Source organism: Centropristis striata, chromosome 7 (assembly GCF_030273125.1).
Source record: "Centropristis striata isolate RG_2023a ecotype Rhode Island chromosome 7, C.striata_1.0, whole genome shotgun sequence".
Lineage (NCBI taxonomy): Eukaryota > Metazoa > Chordata > Actinopteri > Perciformes > Serranidae > Centropristis > Centropristis striata.
In genome coordinates this window covers 35,139,805-35,155,913 of record NC_081523.1, presented here as the reverse complement: position 1 = coordinate 35,155,913, position 16,109 = coordinate 35,139,805, and the positions used below count along the sequence as shown (strand labels likewise).

The window sequence follows — 16,109 nt, the reverse complement described above, 5'->3', positions numbered from 1 at the left end:
GTTTTTATTAGTATTAACCCAGACAACATGTCAGAGAAATAAATATTTTTGGGAATTAACTGGTGCAGGAAGAAGTCTGAAACAAAATCACTGAGACCTAACAAACAAAAGCTTAAATTTAACAGAATCATGAACTTGAAAACGAAAGTCTAATCGCATGGAGTCTCCAGGACTTTTTGTGCACTTTAATCTCACAACATTTTAGTTTAATTTAGTTTCTTTTGCATTTGTGGGTGAGAGACTGAACCAGAATTATGAACACACACCAGTCAGAAAGAATGAGCCTGTTTATTAGCCCTCATGTTAATCATCATCATCATCATCTTCCTCTCCCTCGGCCACCGACAGTCTCGTGGCTCGGGTTCATACACAACTCTATCTGTCAATAGAATCTAATAGAAAAATCTGCAGGTTACAGTTAGGACGTCTGTCCATTAGAAAAACAACAGAAACCAAGAAACCAAAAAGCTCCCCGTCACCCCTTCAGGACGAGGGGGCGGGACTAGGAAGATCTAAACCGGAGTGTCCGGTGGAGCGTGTCCGGTCCGTTCTGGGCGCCGGGAGGGCTCATGGGACCAGTTAGAGACCAGTTCAGACTCACTGAGCCTTGAACTGGACCGGACTCCGCCCCCCGTCCACTCCAGTGTGTTTTAATTATATTTCGGGGAGTAAAACCCCCTCACTACAGCGCTCCGCCGCCCGGAGGAGCCACGCCAACAAGCCGCCTGGCGCTTCAACACGTCAGCTGGTCACACGGTCCAATCAGACGTGCTGAAACATCACAAACGGCTTTTTAAACGTGGCGCCGGCCTGACACGGAGACAGACAGACAAGAAGAGAGAGAGACAGTAAGCCTAGCAGTCTTGAGAAAATAAACACATACTCAGCTTCTCTTTGCAAATCGGTTAGACACAACATGTGAATTAAACAATATCATTTGAACAGGATAACAAAGTACATTTTAACTGGAGAGCACCCGCCAGAGAGTGGAAATTTACACAAACCATATTATCTTATCGACAAACTGAATATTCAAAACTGGATAAAGAGATTTAAATAGACCCCCAAACAGGAGAACTCATTATTATCGTTGTCATTATTATTATTATCATCATCATCACACACACAAGAAGCAGAACCACCGATTCAAGATTCAACTCAACAGACGCCAGATCAACGAAGACGAACCTCTCTGTGGTCCGACACGACAACGCTCACACAATGCTACACTAACACACAGCTAACGCTAACATACAGACCGCTAACACACACTAAGGCTGGACACCACAGGGACACAAAGCTTCTGATAATCTAACAAAGTGTTTCTGGATGAAAAGCTTCCTGAACTAGACGACTCGCAGATCAAGCTTCCTGCTGGTTTGAAGAAGAAAAGCAAAGAAAAACACTTTAACTTTCTCAAAATGTAGAAAAGAGCCGAAAAAAGATCCGAAATGAGAAAAACAATCCAGCCTTAATACACACAGACACACACACACACACACACACACCACAAATATCAGTTTACGAAACAGTTCAGCTAACAAACATCCGGCACCATTAAACTACAAACACACAGTTACGCAAATGTGTTTGCTCATTAATGAACATTTTTGCGACGCGACAAATTATTTAAAGACGTTTCTCTGTTTGCTGCTGTGTTGTTAACAGGCTTTTATGAAGCTCACATGAAGTTTTTATAGTCAGTTATTCAGTTTGGCAGTTTGTTTTTGGCTGGAAAAATAAGAAGAAAATACCTTTGCAGCTATTTAAAGCTAGCTAGGCTAGGCTAAGCAGAGTGGATTTTATCCGTTTATTTAAATTTTAATGCCAGTGAAGTTCACCGGAGTCATTCTGTCACTATTTTTCTTTTAAAAAAGGAAACAGGAGGGAGACCGTTTCACAAATAATTCAGTTAACGAACGTCCAGCTAACGAACATTTAGCTAACGAACATTAAGCTGACGTCCTTGAAACACTAATTGGGTGAAAGAGGTTCTAGTAGATAAATCATTTTGGGCCTTAATTCGTTATTTTAACTGTTTTATATTGATTTTGTAGTTTTTTAGCAGGAAAATTAGCTGCATAGTTACTAACTAGCTTTTAGCTAGTTAAAGCTAGCCAATATAAACTAAGCTAGCTTTAACTAGCCGAGTGGATTTTATGTTTATTTAAATTTGTCTCTGGTTTGCTGACAGTTTTTAAAACAAAATTGGAGAAATCTAAAGTTATAATTCAGCTAACGAACGTTTGGCTGAAGCTACATTAAGCTAACGCTACGTTGGCGTCATGTTGGGAGAATCAGAAAAGCTGATAGATAACTCAAAGATGTTGCTTTCTTATAATATAATAATAATTTCATATATAATTAAAGTAGATAAATGATATTAAATGTTTTAGATTTTACAGTTTATTAGCTAGCTAAGCTAGGCTAGGAGGTAGGAAGCTTTTAACTAGCAAGTGGATTATATTTGTGTTATTTGGGATTTATTGAGACGTTCGGTAGGCTGGCGTTAAAGTTTCTCGGTTATTTACGATAAGTCGCGAGTGCAAAAAGTTAGCGAACATGTTAAGCTAACTGCTAACACACAGCGGACAGACAGGCACACACTGCTAAGCTAACACCAGTTAACATTCAGAAACATTCACTCACACACGTTGAGGTAACACACGTCGTTTCGCTAACAAACATCGTTCGCGTGCTAACACACGTTTAGCTAACCCGCTGGTTCAGGCGATCACGCACTGCAAATAGACTTGATAACTTCATTGTTCAGCTCCGAACTCTTCTTTTACAAACAAATGGGCAAAGTAGAAATGCAGAACTAAGTTACAACAACAATAATAATAAAGTTTCACTTTGTAAGAAAAAAGCTTGTCGCCTCTTTTTGTCTGAAAGTTTTGAGGCGGAAACTCAGCGTCTCGACGCTGCTCGACCACAGAGAGATCCGGCTTAGACAACGCAATATAAATCGTCATTTATTCATCATTACATCATAAAAACTAAAGGATCACTATGGATACAGGAATAAGAACTATCATCCAACCAAAGAAACAGGAACCTTCCTGACGACTGAACAGGTAAAATTAATCAACAACCAACCAGCGAGCACAAATTTAGTACAAAAAACAGTTTTGTCTCTGACGGTAAAACATTTAATTTCCATCTGACGCCTTTAAAATATTTCTATGCCAAAATAAAAAAAAAAATAACTGAGAGTCAACACACACAATCTGACGCATGCTTTAAAACATCATAAACAAAATAATAATAATAATAATATCTGATTTCTTACTCAAGACTGCTAAGCCTTATACCGTTTTCTTATTGGAAAATAAAACTAGACAAAATATAGATTATACTGGATTTTTTTTTGTTCAAAGCCACACTGATACATCTTTAAGTTCAAGTTTGATAAAAAATAAAACAAAAAGAAAAACCAGGTCTACACTGTGAGGAGACCCGAGGCTAGTCCAAAAAAATCTGCCCGACAAAATATCAACTTTGAAGGTTAAAAAACAGAAAGAAAAGAGTTCGTGATTTTTTCGGTTAATCCTTAGTTTTTTCTCTACAAAAGGAAGGAGGAAGCGGCAGAGCGTTGCTAGGAAACCCCGATTCGGTTGCCGTCGACGACCATCCAAGGCCTTCACCGGTGAGGGAGGAGCCTCTAGTGATCCTGCAGAGACAGGAAGTGACATCATTGTGGCGTGTGGCGTCATTATTCTGGTTACGGTGAACATTTGTATTTACTTAGTTATTAAAATTCTGTTATTAATGTTCAAATAAAAAAATCAAACATTGATTTAATCATATTTCTTTATTCTATTTTTGTTAAAATGTTATTTTATTATTTTTTTCCCCAATTCAATTTTCAATTAATTTTCTTATTATAAATATTTTGTTTGTATTAACATGTTAAAATAAAAAAGATCAAACGTTTGATTTAATCATATTTCCTTATTCTTTTTTTTTCCTATTCAATTTAAAATTGATTTTCTTATGAATATTTTGTTTGCTTTATCATGTTCAAATAAAAAAATCAAACATTTAATTGTATTCTTTCTTTTCCTGTGCAATTGTAAATTAATTTTCACATAAATATTTTTTAGTTTGTTTTTACATATTCAAACAAAATAAACAATCGAACATTTGATTTAATATTTTTTCCATTTTTTTGTTATCAATATTAAAAAATAAAAAGATCAAAAATGGTATTTTATTCTATTCAATTAAAATTTTATATTATAAATATTTAGTTTGTTTTAACAAGTTCAAATAAAAAGATCAAACATGTAATTTGATCATATTTAATATTTTTTATTTTAGTCAATTTTATTTAGTTTAGTGATTGTTATTAAACGCTGAATTTATTCTGTTCTTTCTTATTTAAATGCAACTTTAGAGCTGTGTGTGTGTGTGAGTGTGTTACCTGTATCTGGGCGGCGTTCCACAGGTAGGGCTGCTGTCTGTAGTATTCTGCTAACGCTGCAGTGTAGTCTGGCACCGAACTCTGCTGAGACGACTGACCTGAGGACACATGAGGAGACACAAGGACACATGAGGACACATGAGAACATGTCTCTGCTTATTAAAGAACTTGGTACACCAGACCTGGGCATCAGGGGCCCGGGGTCCCTGACCAGCCTGCATGAAATTACCCCTAAATTAGAAATCAATACAACTGCAGTGCTTTTATTTTGAAGGCGATTTACATATATGCATGCATGTGCACCTGCACAGAAATGTGTTACACTAGAGTGTTAAAATATTAAAAACAATTTAAATTAATGGAAAAGTGACATAAAAACTGTTTTTACTATTTTGTACTGAGTCTGATCATAATGTATTCTTACAGGCAGCAGCTCAAACTATATCATTTACTGCATTTTCTCCCTCATGTAAATATTGTACAGTGTTTCTCCTGTATATTATTTCCTTGTATTTATATTTTATTGTCTATTGCACTCTAACCCTAACTTTGCACATTCAAACTAGTTTTTAACTTTATTGTACTCTATTTTATTGTATTGGTGTTATGCTGCTGGATTAATAAAGTACCTACCTACCTACGACTAACCAGACTAATCCAGGTTTTTAGTATATTTTTTATTGCTACATGGTAAACAAGGTACCAGTAGGTGCAGTAGATTCTCAGAAAACCAACAAGACCCAGCATTAGTGATATGCAGCTCTTAAGACTGTGCAATTGGGCAATTAGTTGAAAGGGGTGTGTTCAAAAAAATAGCAATGTGGCATTCAATCAAGTGAGGTGTGAATCAGGTGGCCTCTATTTAAGGATGAAGCCAGCACTTGTTGAACATGCATTACTCTTTGAAAGCCTGAGGAAAATGGGTCGTTCCAGACATTGTTCAGAAGAACAGCGTACTTTGATTAAAAAGTTGATTGGAGGGGAAAACGTATAAAGAGGTGCAAACAATTACAGGCTGTTCAGCTAAAATGATCTCCAATGCTTTAAAATGGAGAGCAAAACCAAAGACACATGGCAGAAAACGGAAGACAACCATCAAAATGGATGGAAGAATAACCAGAATGGCAAAGGCTCAGCCAATGATCAGCTCCAGGATGATCAAAGACAGTCTGGAGTTACCTGGAAGTGCTGTGACAGTTAGAAGACGTCTGTGTGAAGCTAATCTATTTACAAGAATCCCCCGCAAAGTCCCTCATGTGGCATGTGTAGAAGAGGTTACAATTTGCCAAAGAACACATCAACTGGCCTAAAGAGAAACATTTTGAGAGTAAAATTGTTCTTTTTGGGTCCAAGGGCTGCAGACGAATGCTGGGTCTTGTTGGTTTTCTGAGAATCTACTGCACCTACTGGTACCTTGTTTGCCATGTAGCAATAAAAAATATACTAAAAACCTGGATTAATCTGGTTAGTCACATTGGACTGCTATTATATTGAACACTATTGTACCTACCAACCCACCCACCAATCCATCCATTTCATAAATCAATGAAATTAATATTGATCAGAATTAAGTCAGAATTAAGTCAGAATTAAGTCAGAATTAAGCCTCGTATCTCATGTGACCCTTGGGAAAATGAAGTGCCCACCCTGTCGTACACATCAAACAGTTGAATAAAAACATGGCTTTTAGTTCTAGATGAGCTGAACCCAGAGATCCTGATCAAACAAACAGAAACACGATCTATCCTGACTTTGTCTCAGACGGACGGACAGACGTACTCTGTTTCTTGTAGTAGTCCTCCCAGGCCTTACTGTAGTCTGCCATCAGGCCCTGAGGCTGGCTCTGCTGACCTGCAGACACACAAACACACAGCCAGTCAGAGTCACTGCACACACTGCAACTTTATACTGCTGACAGACGTACAGACGGCCTCAGAGGACTACAGAGAAACTACAGCTCAGAAACTACAGCTCAAACTAGAAAACTTCTAAATAAATGTTGGGTGTGTTGACTCTCAGCCATACATTATTGACCCTGCCGAGTAGTTTACAGTATATTATCTCTACCATCGCTGTGCTCTGTGACAGATCAAGCCTTCAACATGTGTGTGACGTTTGACGCCACTGAGAGAGAGAGAAAAACAACTGAAAGTGCCCCTCAAACAGAAAGCATTTTTGTCCAAACCATAGCTCCTATTAGTGAACCGACTTCCCTTTGAGCATCCCGAGTTCTTCCTGAACGACTACATGTGTGTACAAGAACACATCAACTGGCCTAAAGAGAAATGGAGGAACATTTTGTGGACTGATGAGAGTAAAATTGTTCTTTTTAGGTCCAAGGGCCACAGACAGTTTGTGAGACGAGCCCCAAACTCTGAATTCAAGCCACAGTACACAGTGAAGACAGTGAAGCATCATGATATGGGCATGTTTCTCTACTATGGTGTTGGGCCTATTTATCTCATACCAGGGATCATGGATCAGTTTGCATTTGTCAAAATACTTGAAGAGGTCATGTTGCCTTATGCTGAAGAGGACAAGCCCTTGAAATGGGTGTTTCAACAAGACAATGACCCCAAACACACTACTAAACCAGCAAAATCTTGGTTCAAAACCAACAACATTGATGTTATGGAGTGGCCTTAATCCAATTGAGAACTTGTGAGGTGACATCAAAAATGCTGTTTCTGAAGCAAAACCAAGAAATGTAACTGAATTGTGGAATGTTGTTAGAGAATCTTGGAGTGGAATAACAGCTGAAAGGTTCCACAAGTTGGTTGACTCCATGCCACACAGATGTGAAGCAGTTATAAAAAACTGTGATCATACAACTAAATATTAGTTTATTGATTCACAGGATTGCTAAATCCTAGAAACAAAAACGTTTGTACAAAATAGTTTTGAGTTTGTAAAGTCAACGGCAGACACTGCTACACCCCTTTCAACTAATTGCCCAATTGCACAGCCTTAAGAGCTGCATATCACCAATGCTGGGTCTTGTTGGTTTTCTGAGAATCTACTGCACCTACTGGTACCTTGTTTACCATGTAGCAATAAAAAATATACTAAAAACCTGGATTAATCTGGTTAGTCACATTGGACTGCTATTATTTTGAACACGACTGTACACAGAGAAAGACACAGACACACAGACACACACACACACACACACACACACACTCTCTATGAGAGCGGCGAGGCTGCCTCTCGGTGCCACCTGCTCATCAGAAGGTTAAACATTGACTCAAGGATGCTCTGCAGCCTGCAGGGATCGAACCGCCGACCTTCTGCTCAGCGACTGACCGCTCCAACAGCTGAGCCGCTCAGACAAAAACGAGCAGAGAGAAGGAGCTCACCCCGAGCCGGCACAGTGAAGGGTTCTTTAGGCTCATTAAATGTCACGACAAACATTCAAATCCTCATTTATAAACCTCAGCTTTTTAATAGAAAATAAACTTATTCTGTTCACATGAAACAGCGTCTTTAAAAATCCTGCCCTCATATTTTCTGTGTTCAGAGGACCCGAGAGTTCACAGGTGGACAGACGAGAAACAACACAAGCAGATGCTGCAGCTGTGATATGTCAAGAATGAATAATATGCTATTAATGTTATTAGAATGGAGAGATATGAATCTACAGGATAGAAAATTTTATTTATGTCAGTAATTACATTCAAAAAGTGGAAATAACACATTATATAGATCCATTTCACACAGGATTAAACATTTCATGTCTTAATTTATATAATTTCTTCTTATTATAATGATTATGACTTACATTTAATGAAGACCTAAAATTCACTGTCTCAAAAAATGTTTAAAATAACTTAAGACCAATTTTTAAAATTCTGTTTCATATGGGAATGTTGGCCTCTGAAAAGTCTGTCCATCTATATGACTCAATACTGGAGCTATTTCACTTGAACTACTGGAAATTGACTTTTCATCATATTCTAATGTATTGAGATGATCCTGTAGATACTGTTGGGGTCAATCTGACCCTGGACAGAAGCGGCGACTCGTGTTCATTTATCAACATCACTCCATAAAAGAAAAAAACTCCCCAAACTGACCAAAAAAGTGTGTGTGTGTCTACAGAAAAACAACCAGACAACTTCTGAATGAGTTTCTGTGTTCCACTGAACTGAAACAAACTTCATTCAAATAAATAAATCCTGAAGGATGTATGAGTGTGTGTGTGTGTGTGTGTGTGTGTTTGTGTGTGTGCGTGGGTGCGTGCGTGCGTGTGTTTTCTGTGAATGTGTGTGTGTGTGTTACCAGGGTCTTGTTGTCCAGGGTTCTGCCAGCTGGTCTGGTAGGTGTTTCCCCAAACGCCGGTCAGGAAGGTCTGCCCACTGCCACAGCTGCACACACACACACACACACACACACACACGTAAGTCTTTATACCTGTAAACATGTTGAGATCTAACCTCCAGACTGGTTCATGGTGCGTCTTACTTCTGGTGGGCGGCCGGGCCCTGGGTGAAGGGGCTGAAGCCGAAGCCTCCGTTACTCATGATCCCTGAGCCCTGAGGAGAGACACACGGGAGGAAGGTAAGGGGTTAATTATCACATCCACCTCAAACCTGTTTGTCTGTCTGGAGGTTTCCTCTCAGACTTTCTGACAATAAATCACTTGAACTGCCTGATTTCTGACTGGAGTTTGGTGCTAAATAACTCAGTTGAGTATGACAGTTTGTGGAATTCTGTAACGTGTTCATTTAATGTACTGAATTAGTTTTTCCGTGCAATAATTTCTTTAATTAAGGACACATTCTCTTTAAAATGTCAATTTGTGTTTTATTAAATTCAATTAATTAAAGTTTCATATTTAAATATTTAATTAAAATACACTTTTTGGTTGTTTCTCTGTTGACTTTAATATTATGATTATTTCGGACACATTATTGTCTCAATAATGTGCTCACAATTCAAATTTTACTCCAAAAATTAATCATTAATAAAGTCATAATTATGTGTAATCTGATATTTACTTTTAGTTCATTTTAATTTTAGTTAATTTTTAAGGGAATCTGATGATCTGATTAAAAATAACTGATTTTAATGACAAGTTTGAGTCTGCTGTGAACACAGGCTGTGTGTGTGTGTGTGTGTGTGTGTGTGTGTGTGTGTGTGTTAAATAACTCAGCTGAATGTGACTTGTTTATGTACTAAATTTGTTTTTCCATGCAATCATTTCTTAAGTTAAGGACACATATTTTATCCTGGAAGCCAGTAGAATTAACCTGAAATCTGATCATAAAATATGAAATCATGCAGAAATTCATCAAAGCAACAGAAAGATCTGCAGATATGAACACCAAAACCAGAAAAAAAATATTAGGATTATTTCTGCCACATTATTGTCTCAATAAAGTGCTCATAAATCAAACTTTAATCCAGAAATGAATCATTAATACAGTCATTATTATATGTAATCTGCTTTTGAGCTGCTTTTTTAGTTAATTTTAACAGAATCGGATGCTGTTAAATTAAAAATAATTTATTTCAATGACAAGTGGATTTGAGTCTCCTGTGAACACAGGCTGTGTGTGTCTGTGTGTGTGTATGTCTGTGTCTATGTGTGTGTGTGTGTATGTCTGTGTCTATGTGTGTGTGCGTGTGTGTGTATGTCTGTGTCTATGTGTGTATGTCTGTGTCTATGTGTGTGTGTGTGTGTGTATGTCTGTGTCTATGTGTGTGTGTGTGTGTGTGTGTGTATGTCTGTGTCTATGTGTGTGTGTGTGTGTGTGTCTGTATTCAGAGTTACAGAGATTCCAAAAAATGTTCTGCCACAAACTAGAAAAACAGAAGAAATCAGGTTTTTAAATCTCAACAAACAAACCTGAATTATTAAGTTAAAATGGTCTGTTTATGTGATTAAACAGCTGCTGATTACACTTATTCACATTATTATTATCCCCCCTCTGACTCAGGAGGAGGACAGTAAGTGAGTGTTGCGGTGCGTTTGTTTTGTGTACCCCGATCTTGTCGTCTATGAGCTGGCGGGCCAGGTCCATCTGCTGGGCCGTGCCCCTGATGGTGAAGACCCGGGTGTTGGGGTCGGTGGAGGGGGGCGGGTTCCTCTGCAGCTCCACGTGAGCTCCAGACTGCTGGTTAATACTCTTGATGGTCTCCCCACCTGAACACACACACACACACACACACACACACAGTTATTTCACAGTTTTCCTTCAGGAAAACAACCCTCCTGTAGTCCTGGGCTCCTTTTGACCACAAATCATTTTCATCATACCATTACTTACTACTCTGGATCCTTCATACATAAAATTAATTTTAACTTTCTTCATACATTTTTAAGCGTTTTATACATTTTTTTTGACCCCTGAAGACTGCTTTTGTCCCCCTTCTCGGGGATTATGTTCCCAGTTTTGATCTCGGACGTCTGGTCACTTATAACATATAAGAATATTCTATTACTGTTAAGCAAACTATGAATAATAAAACATGCCAAAACATGAGCTTTATCGTAGCTACACGTATGACAAAAAAACGTGTGAAAATCAGTGGTATTCAGTGAGGTAAGATTAATTAAATGCGCTGACATTTCATTGCTCCTGCCGAAGAATTACACTGAGTGGAGCGGATCACCACTCCAAGATGGCAGCCAAGCATCTCGTCGGCCCAGTGAGCAGTTAGCGTTTGATGCTGCGTCTATGTATAAGATGTCTATGGCGTAGTCGACGGGAGGACTACACAAGGGTTAAAGAACTGCAGGAAATGCTACAGAGCTAATGTTGCTAACAGCAGATCAGCGTTTCCTCCTAGAGATTTATTCCAACTCAAACTTCCATCAGTGAATATCACAAAACATCAGGCTGATTGGTGGATATAGTTACTCTGAAATGTTTCTTTTCTAAAAAAAAAAAAAGAAAAGTATTTATTTATTCATTATATAAAAGATATATAAACATTTTGAATTCATTCATTTATTTAGGGATACTTTATTTTAATTTTTCATTACTTTTTAAAATTATCTTATTTATTTATTCATTATATAAAAATATACACATTTTAAATACATTTACTTATTTAGGGATAATCTATTTTCATTTTTCATTATTTAAAGTTTTTTTTGTTTATTACATTTTTATATGTTTAATATTTATTTTTGCATGTTGGTCACGTTTAAAAATTGTAAATTTTATGTTCTGTTTTATTATCATTATTTATTGTAAAAATGTGTGAAGGTGATATTAAAGGTGCTGTTCTAATTAAATTAGATAATTTTCTTTCCTTTGTGGCAGCTGAGGATCAGAAACCTGCTTCAGGCTTTCAGCATGAAAACTTTAGAAACTGACGTGGAACCTTTGTTGGGAACTAAGAACAAGAATAAAATACATTTTAAATTGAGAGATTATTGGAAGTTGAAGCAAAGCACTCTCTCCCTCTTTTCCTCCTCTTCTCCCTCCTCCTCCTCTCTCCTCTTCCTCTCTCTCTCCCTCCTCTCTCCCTCTCTCTCGCTCTCTCCCTCTCTCTCGCTCTCCTCCTCCTCCCTCTCTCTCTTCCTCTCTCCCTCCTCCTCCCTCTCTCTTCCTCTCTCCCTCCTTCTCCTGCTCCTGTAGGTCAGCAGAATTTCCTGAGGTCATTAACTCTTTGTTAACCAAATGAGGAGCCCGTTAATGGAGCTTTTATGAGGTGAAAGAAGGAGAGCGAGGAGCGAGAGGAGTCTGAACCTGAATAAATCTCCATCTGGTTCAGACTTCATCTCACATTATTCTCTTATTCTTTCAACAGGTTTTAATTTCTGCATTCAAACATTTTAAATAACATTTTATCAGCTTTAAATGTGATTTTATCCCATTTATTTTGTCTGTCTCCTGATGATCTGCTTATTTTAAAATGCCAATGTGTGTTTTATTAAATTTATTAGTTTAACCATATAAACATTAATAAAAGGTTTTTATATTTCTTAATAAAAAATACACTTTTGGTGTGCTTATCTGTTGACTGTAAAATTAAGGATTATTATTATTTTTGACACATTGTCTCAATGTGCTCACAAGTAAAATTTTACTCCATAAATTAATCATTAATAAAGTCATTCCTACTTTTAGCTCTTATGTGTAATCTGGTTTTTCATTTTAGTTCATTTTGCTTATTCATTTTTCAAGGAATCAGATGCTGTTGAATTAAAAATAACTGATTTTAATGACAAGTTTGAGTCTCCTGTGAACATAGGCGGTCGGTGTGTGTGTGTGTGTGTGTGTGAGAGTGTCTGTGTGTGTGTCCGAACAGACAATAGAGCACCAGACACACACAAACAGACCATATGGTGTCTAAACATTCAACTACTTGACATTTCTTTTTTTCCTGTTGCTTTTATTTTAGAAAGCTGCTGCTCGACCCTCTTGACCTCCACAAACACACACAAAGACACACACACAAAGACACACACACACACACACACACACACACACACACAAAGACACACACACACACACACACACACTGTCTCTCTCGAGTGGGCTGATGGAGCTTGTTGTTGATGTGATTTTCAACAGAAAATCAGAAATCTTAAAATAAAATTAAACTCTCGGCTGTGTTCAGTGAGACTAAATCAATAAAAAACACTGAACAGAACTAAAAAATAGCTTCATTCAGAAAATAAATAAATCTGTATTTCTTTTTTTTCTGACATTAAAAAAATGTTACAATCAGAGAGATTCTCTCAGATTCACTTAAGTTCATCGCCACGCCGCACTATTCCTATATATTCCTTCCAGAATGTGCTTCATGGAGGATCAGCATAGTTTGGTAGCTCTCTGATTTTGCTCAAACTCGCTAAGTTTATATGTAAATTTTTTATATTTTTGATGGATACTTCTGTGGAGAGAAGAGTTTATTCAAGAGGAGCTTTTTTCATTGAAATGGAGCAAGTCTGGAGGACACCATCAGTTGAGTTGAAGAGGTGTTGTCGTGGTTGCTGTACTGGTGCAAAAAAAAAAACTTTTCTGCCATCAGTCATCATGGGGAATGTCAACTCTCTGCCCAACAAGACTGATGAACTGGAGATATTGGTGAAGACTCAGAAAGTACACCGTGAGTGTAGTCTCTTGTGTTTTACTGAAGCATGGTTGAATCAAAACATCTCAGACTCCAATGTGGATCTACTTGGCTTCACTGTCATAAGATCAGACAAAGATGCTAAAGCTACTGGCAAGAAAAAAGGCAAGAAAAAAGGTGGGGGCTTGGCTTTATTTGTAAACCAGAGATGGTGTAGTCCTACATATGTTACTGTCAAGGAGAAGATGTGCTGTCCAGACATTGAATTATCGGCAGTTAGTATGAGACCATATTATGTACCAAGGTAGTTCAGTCATATCATAACAATACTTGTGTACATCCCACCCGAGGCAACTGCTGAAGTTCCATGTGAAGTTCTACATGACCTCGTTGCTAGGATACAGATTAAACATCCTGAAGCATTCCTGATAATATCAGGAGACTTCAATCATGTTCCCCTCTCCTCACACCGTACTGGATTTACACACTTTGTTAATTTTCCCACCAGAGAAAATAAAACCCTTGATCTGCTGTATGCTAATGTCAAAGAAGCTGATAGAGCTACTGCCTTGCCCTCAATTGGATGATCGGATCACAACTTAGTTATTCTGGAGACTTGTTATAATCCCGGTGTGTGGAGGCAGCCTACAACTAAACTCACAGTCAGGAAATGGACACCAGAGGCTACTGAAGCTCTAAAGGACTGCTTTGAATGTACAGACTGGAATGTGTTGCTGGAAACAGAGGAGAACAGTTACATCAACAATGTAGAGACACAGTCATACCCACTAGGACTGTACGCTGTTTCCACAATAACAAACCTTGGATTACTAGTGATGTAAAGGCAACCCTCAATGAGAAGAAGGCAGCTTTTAGAGATGGTGACAAAGCACGGCTCAAACAAGTACAATATAAATTGAAGAAGCGACTACAGAGGGCAAAGGTGGAATACAAGAAGAAACTGGAGAGAAATTTACAAAACAGCAACATCCGTGAAATGGGAAGAGGAATCAGCACCATCTCTGGTTACAACAAGAAAAGACAGCCAGTGGCGGGTGATGTAGAAAGAGCTGATGAACTCAACTAGTTCTTCAACAGATTCAATAGAGCGGCCTCACCCAATGCCAATGCTGCTGCTCCTCCTCCTCCTTCTCTTCAACATGTGTACATCTCCAAAGCAGCATCCTCCCCCACCCCCCCACGCCCCCTCTTACACCTGAGCCTCCACCCTTGTCTGTCACAGAGATGGGGGTGAGGTTGGAACTGGGAAGACTTTGCTCTGGGAAGGCTGCTGGTCCAGATGGTGTGTGTCCAAGGCTGCTCAAGGACTGTGCTGCCCAACTGTGTCAACCTCTCCACAAGATCTTCAACCTCAGTCTACAGTTGGGGCGTGTGCCGGCACTGTGGAAAATGTCCTGTGTTGTGCCGGTACCAAAAATAAAATGTCCAGCTAAACTTAATGACTACAGATCAGTAGCCCTCACTTCTCACATCATGAAGACCTTGGAGCGGCTGATTCTACGCCTACTGAGAGCTGAAGTCAAAGACAAACTCGACCCCCTGCAGTTTGCATACAAACAACACATGGGAGTGAACGATGCTGTCCTCTACATGCTCATGTACATCTACATGCACATGCTTCACCGTGCCCTTGCTCATCTGGAGGAAACTGGTGCTTATGTGAGAATCCTATTCTTTGATTTTTCAAGTGCATTCAACACCATCCAACCCAACATACTCAAAAACAAGCTGACAGAGATGGGAGTGGATCTTTCCTTTATCTCCTGGATCACAGATTACCTGACAGGAAGACCACAGTATGTCAGGTTGGGGAACTGTGTTTCTGGGACATTAATGAGCAGCACAGGGGCTCCACAAGGCACTGTTCTGGCTCCATTCCTGTTCACACTGTACACAGGGGACTTCAAATACAACTGTGAGTCCTGCCACATCCAGAAGTACTCGGACGACACTGCTATTGTGGCGTGTATCAGGAATGGACAGGAATCTGAATATAGGGATCTGATAAAAGCCTTCAGTGACTGGAGAGTCACAAGAACGATCTCCTACTGAACACCTGAAAAGACTAAGGAGATGATCAGAGATTTCCGCAAGTTCAAGCGCCCCCTCAGCCAGTGAATACTTGCGGGGTGGACATCGAGGTGGTGCCAAGTTATAAGTATCTAGGTGTATACCTGGATAATAAGTTGGACTGGTCCCTTAACACAGACGCTCTCTACAAAAAGGGGCAGAGCCGCCTCTTTTTCTTAAGGAAGCTCAGATCTCTGGACACCTGTAGTAAGATGCTGCAGATGTTTTATCAGTCTGTGGTGGTGGTAGTGTGTTGTTTTATGCTGCAGTCTGCTGGGGAGGCAGCATCACACACAGAGATGTAAGGAAGTTTGACAGACTGGTTCTGTGGTTGGAGCCAGGTTGGACACACTGGAGGAGGTGGTGGAGAGATGACCTGTCAACATGTTCCAGTCCATCCTGAAATACCCGGATCATCCGCTACACAAAACCTTTATGGACCAAAAAAACAGCAGTGGACTGCTCCTCTCTCTCCATTGCAGGACGGAGGGACTCAAAAGATCCTTCTCTCCTACACCCATCAGGCTGTCTCATTCTTCCAGAGTTACCAGACTAACTGAAT

General features: G+C 39.0%; 1 protein-coding gene across 5 annotated transcripts in view; it reads right to left on the bottom strand.

Annotated features, from left to right (window-relative positions):
* Positions 1–269: 269 nt before the first annotated feature.
* The window catches only part of LOC131974284 (far upstream element-binding protein 3-like), a 30,762-nt gene continuing 14,922 nt past the window's right edge, over positions 270–16,109 (bottom strand). For 3 of the 5 annotated variants that reach the window (XM_059336522.1, XM_059336524.1, XM_059336523.1), the window contains exons 13-18: positions 10,411–10,571; positions 8,888–8,958; positions 8,705–8,790; positions 6,206–6,277; positions 4,427–4,524; positions 270–3,673 (exon numbers count right to left, since the gene is read on the bottom strand). In XM_059336522.1, coding sequence (XP_059192505.1) covers positions 3,665–3,673; positions 4,427–4,524; positions 6,206–6,277; positions 8,705–8,790; positions 8,888–8,958; positions 10,411–10,571 — 497 coding nt within the window. In that variant the 3' untranslated portion in view covers positions 270–3,664. The remainder of the gene's footprint in view (positions 3,674–4,426; positions 4,525–6,205; positions 6,278–8,704; positions 8,791–8,887; positions 8,959–10,410; positions 10,572–16,109) is intronic. The other 2 variants (XM_059336525.1, XM_059336526.1) reach the window with 1 other exon arrangement.